Below are 8,693 nucleotides of genomic sequence, written 5' to 3' on the forward strand. Positions count from 1 at the left end.
TGAAGAAGAAGGATAAATTTCTTCCCTTATCTACTGAGAGAAGGACAAAAAGAAACAGGATTCAGCTGGAACTGACAGAAATGTGGTTTTACAAAAGGAAAGATTCTCTGACTGCAGGTCCTTAATAAGATTAGGAAACCATTCCTGGAGGTAGCTTTTTTGTTTTTAAATCATGAAGTACCTTACAAAACACACACACACACACACACACACACACACACACACACACACGAGTATATAAAACATGTACATATATTTAAATAAAACTCCATGGAAAAGTTATGAACTAGAACAAGGAAGTGTATTCAGGGATAAGGAACTTCTCCTTTATCAAAATAGTGAATTTACGGTGTCCTCTGGAGGCAAGGTATCCACCAAATGCCTCTCCCAGGCCAAGAGACCAGCCAGGCTTCCAACAGTGGCTTACCTTGTCCTCCATGACTGCAAGGTTCCTCTCAAGGCCCTTGTGACTATGAAACAGGGCCTCAGAGGTAACAAGGTCTTTGCCATAGTCCTCAGAGGTGACTTGAGGCTCCTTCTCCTTGATCCACTGAATGGCTTCAGTCACATCCCTGCCAGAGAGCCACATGAGTCCCAACAAAGACAATGGCAGGCATTCCAGGGCAAACAACGTACACGGCAAGGACCACCCTGGTTCACTCAGTTAGCAATTACCTTGAGGTCCTCCTCACTAGCAAAAAGTAATGTAAGAGTTCCTGCTTGTGATGGTTTCCTTTGAGATGTAGAAGCCTGAGCGTTATCTGGTCCTTGGGCCTCTAGATATACCTCCCATATCTGGGTCAGCTCTTACTGTCTTTTTTCTTCCCACTCAACCTTCCACTCCCATCCAGGTCCTGATACACATTCCTTATCTCGCAGCACTTCCATCACTAATTCACCTGTGTCAGATTCATTGCTCTAGGATCCAGTCACCACACACTTGGCTGTGTGGTGGGTCACAGTTGCCGTAACTACACTCTCCCTTGCTGCCTCAGGTGCAAGCACATATTTACTCTGGTTTGAGTTACTGGCCACTAATTGCTAACTGTAGCCAGAAGCTAGCACAAGCACAAACACGGTGCTGTTGCAGAGGTTCCCATAACGTGTTGACCAGATTCATACCTTCTGAACCGCTGGAGGTCTGCGACACTGGACAGCGTTTCCTGCCGCTGCAGAGCCAGATTGAGGAGACGTTCCCAGGCTTCGTTCACCTCATCCTGCTTCAGCTTAATCAAGGGCAGCTCAGGATGGTTCTCCTAGAAGGAAACCAGGGCTGAGGATAGGCAAAGGTGAGCCTATTCCAAAAATCATTGAACACTTCTCATTTCACTCTGGTTCCTACTTTGCCAGGCATAGAGAAAGATCATCTAGCCAGATGCCAATCTTCACCATAGCCCTGTGCCCTAGTTTTACCAAGATCCAGAAGCCAACCCGCCGGATACTCTATCTTTTGCTCACGGCCCTGGGAAAGACTATTAACGGATTGCCCGGCCATGAAGTTATTTTCAGAATTCCACCCTGTTGATGCCTGCCAAGTCCTGGGAAAACCCAGGAAGAAAAAAATTCCCTCTGTGAACTAGGACTTTATTTTCCAAAAGTCTACTACTGTGGTTCTTAACTCCTTTGGGGTCCCGACACCTTTGAGAATCTAATGAGAGATATTTCCCTCTTCCCAGAATTACATGCACAAACATTTAATTTTGCAGAAAATCTCATACGTCGTTGCAAACCATCTGAAGCACTGAGATGTATGTATACTAGATCAAGGTAATGGTATCAGCCTATTTGGACACTTGGCAATCTTGAGCAGTTCCTATGCATCCAAGTCTTCCTACTCCTTCTGTCCCTGTCTCTTGGAATTTCCATCCCCATTCTGAATCCTCTCCAGATGGAATTTTCTACATTCCCCTTCCTGAATGTATGGCCTTTGCATTTGTAGATGTGTGCGGGTCCCACTCCACAAGAGCAGAGGCCACGGTCTGTAAGAATCAATCCGTCCTATGGTCGATCAGACAAAACGGCCGTGTTATTTTGCCATGAAGCCCTCCTTGCAAGAAGGGAAGTCCATTTCCTCGGGCTTTGGGTCTGGGTTGGCCTAGGCCTGGGTTACCATAGAATGTGACTTGAATGATCCGAGCTCCTGCCCTTTGGTCTCAAGAGGCATTTCAGCTTCTGTTCTTACCTTTGGGCCACTGACACATACACAAAGCATGCACTCCTGGAAAGTGAGAACCAAGGCCCCAGACATGGGGGCAAGGCCATTTTAGACCCTCCACCCCAACTGTAGCCCTTAAGGTGGGATCAGGAGAATTGCCTAGCCAGGCAGCTGAATCACCAAATCACGGAAAAAGAACATGTTTGTTGTTTGAAGTTTGGGGACAGTGTGTTAGATAGCACTAAATAACCAAGAAACTTCCACAATGAGACAAAGGTGGTGGAGAAAGAAAGTTTAGAGATTGTTGGAAACGTGACCTGAAAAAAAAAATTGAGATGCAGTTTACTTCCTGTACTCCAATACCCGTTCAGCATGAAGTCTCTGCTCTGTTACTACAGAAGGAGTGTCCCTGTATGAGAGCTGAGGCAATGAAGAAACCAAAGGGACGGGCACAGCAGCTGACGGTCAGAGTTTCTAGTTCCCTCACGGCACGTGAAATCAGACGGGCTCCCCAGTCTTCCCGCATATCTTACTATTATTTATGCCCACACCAAATTGTTTGCTCAGATGCTGAAAATCTGTTTAAACACTGTCTTGAGTGAATGAAGGTTAAACTACCTCCCGTCTTCCCCTCTCGCAAAAACATCATGTATAATGACATCGTATACATTAGGAGAGCGCTCCGGTATTTTATATCCTTTGCTACTTCATTCTCATTCTTCTTCATGAGGAAAGGGTACAGCATGAACACGGGTGATGGGCGCTCTGCCCAGGAGTTACCACGCTGTGGTCTAGGACCTCCACACACATGCGTGTGCACGCACATACACTGGGTCACCCGCTCACGCCTCTATTTCCGTGGACGGGCAAGAGATGGACCCAGACAGGAGAGGATATTGCCCCGGGCATGTTGCCACAGGGTCATGCATCCCTGTTTTCTCACAACGTCCCACGTCCTTCTTAGCCCATCTACTGATGGCTGGAAGGTTTTGGATACCAGAACCTTTCCCCGGCGCTGACCCTTTGCTCCCCACCTCACCTCGGCGGACTCTCTGGCATACTGGTTTATTCCTTCCACTTTCTCCCGTCGAGCTTCCAGGTCTGCTTGGAACTCCTCAAACTTCTTATGCAGAACCTCGGTGCGCTCCCAGTCCTCACCCAGTTCCACGGACGTTACTATCGTCTCCTGTGGGTAAGGGCAGTCTGTTGAGTCACTAGCAAGTAGTTTTTGCAGATCAGATGCCCAAAACCATTGTGCACACTCCCAGGAGAGCTCAGAAGGAGTGGCTGGTGGAGCCTGGGAGAGGCCCTTCAGGAGAGAGCCGGAGGCAGGAGTATATTTCCTGAGGGAGTATCCGGGTCCCAGGGACATTGCTCTTTGGGGTAATCCTTCGGAAAGATCAGGAACATGGTTGGTCAAGGCTCCTGGAAGTGCCCTTATGTGTTCTGGAACATGAAAAATAAATTCATCCTGAGTCTACTCAGTTCAACCCACTGGTGTCTGCAACAGCCCCGGACTGAGCCCTCACATGGGGGCCTCTTCAGTCCTACCTACGGCCTCTCCATCAGACACCCCGAAAATAGAGACCTCCTTAGTTATAGGTACTGAGAGGCAGCCCTTAGGAGAGGAGCCAGCAACACCCTCAGCCTGAACCCAGAGTAAGAGCAAGAACTTAGGAGGAGGAGCGAAGGATGGTGGGAGGGAGACAGGGACAAGCCCAGGGCACTTTTCCCCACATACAAGGTCACTAATCTCCGGGATACCCCTACATCTTTGCCAGAATAGCTTCTTTCAAGGAACAAAATCCAGAAACAGACACCCAGACTGCTTTCCCAGCAGCCTGCATTAGATTGCCGTGGGTGTGCCTGGAACAGGGAGGGAAAGCCCTGCTTGTGTCCTGTGGGTCCCGTACCTTGTCTCCGATCCACTCCAGGATGTCAGCGCACTCCTGCAGGTACTGCTGAAGCTTCAGGGCCCGCAGCAGCAGGACGCCTCTCTCCTGAGTCAGCTCCAGCAGCAGGTCCCATAGTCTGTGCAGCTCTTCCAGATGGGCCTTTGGGCGGAGACACAAAACTGCTCAGGCACCGTACCTGCTGAGGAGCGGCAGGACACAGAGATACGTGCAGAGAGGGCCCTGGATAAAAATTGCATTCTCTCGTGCATTAATTGCTCAACAGATATTTAAAGGAGGAAATCGATGTGCCTCGGAGTAGATGTTAAATCAAGCTACCCGTGATCTGCACATGAGAAAAAAAATGTAAAAATGCTTTGAGGTTTTAGAGGATGAAAGGATCATAAATAATGAGACAGGATGGAATAAGGATTCACATAACACTGCTTGATTTGAATTGAAGCTTGAGGAACAGATAGGATTTTGACAGGTAGGGGCAGGCAGAGGATGTTTTAAGTACTGGCAAGTCATGGAAGAAATTTAGCATGAGCTATTTGCCAGGAAGAGTAAGAGCTACAATGTTGCTAATTTATAATGGAAATTACTGGCACCAAAGCAGTAAGAGAATTTAAGACTATGTAATTGCAGGCTTTGATGCCAGGTTAGTTTAGAAGATCACAGATTATATAATTTATCAAATTCAAGGTACTGTCTATGTCATGTCCTCAGAAATCTGGAATTTTTCAACTACACCATTGTTTACTGTAGCCGGGAGATCACATTTCTCCCTGAATTCTCCAGTGCTGTGGTCTGATGGAGCTCAGTGAGTCTGATAGTTGTGAAGATGTCTCAAACATGTCTTAACTATTTTAATTAATGTAGGTGATTAGTGGCACACAAAGCTGTGGGTAATACAGAAAAAAAAATCTATTTTATATCAATACATAATTTTTGAGATTTTTCTTGTTATGGACTATTCTTTTCAATAAGGTTCTCTTCTGTTAAAGTCCGTGTTCTCCGACCATATTTTGTTGACAGTAAAATGGACTAGAATTTGTATGAAGTGTAGAAAGACCGTGTCACATAAATTTGGTGTGACAATTTCGAACCAACTTCAACAGTAAAAACAAACTAATCCTCTCGTGCAGGAGAGCTCCTGAATTGACTCTATCAACACAAATGTGTTGGAAGAGAGTGTGAATTGTCAGGAAAGAATTGATACATTAGTAATGAATTCCAAAGTGATGGTGGTCTTCAGTCCTCAGGGTTTAGGGAAGATTTTCTGAAGAGAAGGGATTTTAGAAGTTTTTCAAAATGAGCAGAAGAGTGGAGTTCGAGAACTATAATATTAGTCACAGTATGTGGGCTGTGAAGAGAGGGAGGTATCACAGACAAGGGAGAGATATTTCAGAGAAGACTCACGTGACACCGCACCCCTTGTTTGGAGAGTGTGAGGGACAAAGACTCTGAGGTCAGAAGAAATCGCTAGAAATGGCATTTGGGAAAGCCAGTTCATCAGAGACACATGCAACCAAGTTAAAGAGGGCTTGATGTTAAGCGAAGTTGTCTTCCAGTGGCCAAGGAGGAATGCGATGCCATCCCAGGATCTGTTTTGTATCATTGTTCTCTTCTTCCTGCCCCAGGGGACATGAAGACGTCCACCATCTTTCCTGCCCCACCCCAGTAGAAGATAAGAGGCAGGAACCCTGGTTCCAAACCCCCTATATCAAGCTTTAGACCTGGCATAGTAACTTAAAACTCTGCTAACATAATCAACAATTGGAAATGTCTCTTACAGAGCCCTACCATACATTTACCTTGGTGTCCTCGTGGGCAAAATGCCCCTCAGCAAATCGGGTTTCCCTGATTTCTTCCAGTTCAGGAATAACCCTTGATTTTGCTTGTACTTCTGCCTCGAAGGACTCATGCTTCAGATACTTGGCCTGGAGTTTAGAAATCAGAAGTTAAGGCTAATGAACCATAGTATGCCTAGAGCATAAAGTTCCTTTTCTTACTTTTGGGCAGAACTACTTGTTTCACAACCTAGATAAAGAGGTAACCCATGATCAGAGTTGGAGAAGTCACATCCTAAAAGAAATGACCACTTCAGGCCAATCCAGGCACAAGGTTAGGGGACCCAGGAAAATGTTTTGTCCTGTCCCCCATGACTCTGTGGAGTTTCCAGTAATTACCCTGTTATTTTTAAGTCTCACTTGCCTTCAGTGAGAATGAAAAGATGTCCCATATTTGTTCCTCTTCAGAATAGAGGAAGTAAGTGCTATGGAAAGCTGAACACAATGATGAAAATGATCATTAATATAATGGCTTTTTTTTTAATTGAGAGGTTTCTGCTTATTAGTTAATACTCCTGTTGTCATACGTGTATCAATCTTTTTAATAGTTATCACTCTGTTCTTGATCCAGATGCTTCCTCTCCAATATCAACTACCCCTTTTAGGTAGGTAACCCTTTCTTCTGGTCATGACTCTGTCACATGCTGTGATAGAAGGAAGGAGAGGAGCCTCCTCCTGACACCTGTCACATGGACTGAGCAAGGGCATGGATAACCCCTTGGGAGAAACCTGGGAAAAATCTCCCAGCAGAGTGGAAGCCCTGACATTTCATAACCTTGAAATATTAAAGTTTCCTGATAGGTCATAACTTCTTCGAACTCTCAGTCACTGTTATGCCCATAGCAACACTTCAGACCAGAATTACTTTCATAGGGTGAGTTTCCTCTGTACATAAGACATGGGCTTAAGAAGTTAAGGACACAGGCCATTTAGTGACAGAATTATGGTCCCTAACAGGAAGTCTGAACTTTCTATGATAACATGCCCTTATAGTTAAATACACACTTACATTACAAGAATGTTTCCCTCCCTGGAGATCTTAGAGTCTGCTCTGGGGAAGTCACAGGAACAAAGTACCTGTATGTTAGTTGGGTCTTCATAGCTCTTATCATCTGCAATCTTGAGTTTCTCCAAGATCCACTTCTCTAGGTCATCTGCATCCCTTCTGAAAACCTGGTAGTGATAGGAATCTTCAAGCTTCTGACCCCTCTCAGCAACCAGCTCCTTGAACCTTCTGTAGCGAGTTAACACCTCTTGACGCCTTTCCTGGATCTGCTCTGCTGTTTCCAGCACCTTCGGTCCACCACTCTCCATTGCCTGAAAGTTAAAAAATTTTCTATCTCTTGCTGGTTTTCAAATATCTGTGATGTCCCTTTCTGTGTTCCAAGGTGTTTTCACAGGTTGAACTTACATTCAGATGTCTTGAAGCCTGTAAAAACCTGTTGTCACAAGACACTAGGATATTTATGTAATTTCAACCATATGCAGCTACCCTTTAGGATAGTAATTTTTTTATCAGTGATTACGTTTTCCCAACTTTTCACATAAATATGTGCCACAATTTATTAAATCCTATAAATAGAATTAATTTGGATTAATGATGGAGACAAGTTTAAATTAGCAAAATCACACATCTCAGAGGGATGAAAAAGAATTGTAATTTTATTTTCTTTACAGAGGCTAGAAAGTGTTGACTTGTACTGATCATTCTGAATTTAATCTAATGAATAATTAAACATGGTTTGCAATAAACTTGATGAATGACATACACAAACATTTGGAAATGTTTGTTTTTTCACATAAAGTATAGCTCATATATGTTTATCTTTTTTTTATTTGCTTTATTCACAAACACTACAGATAAAAAGTTCAGCACATCCTTTAGCAATTATCATAAATTTCAAGTTATTAACCTCTCGGTAATTGGCTTTTGCAATGTAAAATGTTATACTGTTAAACAACATAAGTGACATCCAACCTATTTGAGACAATAGCCGGCAAAATCTCCGTAGGGTTCACCTTCTTTCATCTGATTATGGGCGCAGTTTTCCCTAGCTTACCTCAGCCAGAACATTGAACACCAATTTCAAATTTTTAATCTTCTTCCTCCGAAAATATAATTGCTACTTTGTGGATGTCTTTTAGTAGTTTGGCTACAGAATCAAATGATTCTAGGAGACCTCAATCTTTCCTGTGTATTATTTTGCTCCAAGTTACCTACTTGTTTTCTCTATGACCCCATGTAATCAGGTCATTGCTAGATTTTGATACTGTGTAGCTACAAGCTCAAGATCATTGTTTAAAGTGAGATATTCACAGAAAGAGTTAAAATTAAGCTTCTCTACTTCTTAAAAGCCAGGAAACAATTCTTACAGATTCTATCAAACATAGTGCAGAAAGTTCAAAAGAGACAGCTTTCCTGATTATATTGGTGACAAATTGTACTACAAAGAATTCTGTACTCACGGTTTCCTTTGGAAAGTGTTTCACTTTTCTGGAAGGTCAAGAACCTGGCAAGATAAAATGTATCCGAAAGAGAGAGGAAGAAGACAAAGAGAGAGAAAGACAGACAATTCTCAAAAAATTGTCTAGTCTTCTTCAGATAAAGATGAAAGAAACGTTACATATGTGGAAGAGTAAAAGAAAAAAAAAAAAAAAAGCAACCTTGGGCCCCGAATCCCGCCAGCTATAGTCCACGTTATCTTCAGGACACAGGTTCAGCTGAGGGAGCTGCTAACTTGCGCAGATGCTGGGTGACTCAGCGCTTTAGAGAGACTGTGGCTCCAGAAGTTT

The 8,693-nt window shown here is 43.8% G+C and overlaps 1 protein-coding gene across 1 annotated transcript in view; it reads right to left on the minus strand.

Moving 5' to 3' along the window:
- Positions 1–8,463, minus strand: part of SPTA1 (spectrin alpha, erythrocytic 1) — a 63,809-nt gene extending 55,346 nt beyond the window's left edge. The window contains exons 1-7 of the mRNA XM_032845633.1: positions 8,367–8,463; positions 6,978–7,217; positions 5,865–5,990; positions 4,069–4,209; positions 3,195–3,341; positions 1,123–1,256; positions 428–572 (exon numbers count right to left, since the gene is read on the minus strand). Of these exons, the coding sequence (XP_032701524.1) occupies positions 428–572; positions 1,123–1,256; positions 3,195–3,341; positions 4,069–4,209; positions 5,865–5,990; positions 6,978–7,214 (930 nt within the window). The 5' untranslated portion in view covers positions 7,215–7,217; positions 8,367–8,463. The remainder of the gene's footprint in view (positions 1–427; positions 573–1,122; positions 1,257–3,194; positions 3,342–4,068; positions 4,210–5,864; positions 5,991–6,977; positions 7,218–8,366) is intronic.
- Between the last annotated feature and the right edge of the window lie 230 nt (positions 8,464–8,693).

Source organism: Lontra canadensis, unplaced genomic scaffold (genome assembly GCF_010015895.1).
Source record: "Lontra canadensis isolate GAN:19392208 unplaced genomic scaffold, GSC_riverotter_1.0 scaffold168, whole genome shotgun sequence".
NCBI lineage: Eukaryota > Metazoa > Chordata > Mammalia > Carnivora > Mustelidae > Lontra > Lontra canadensis.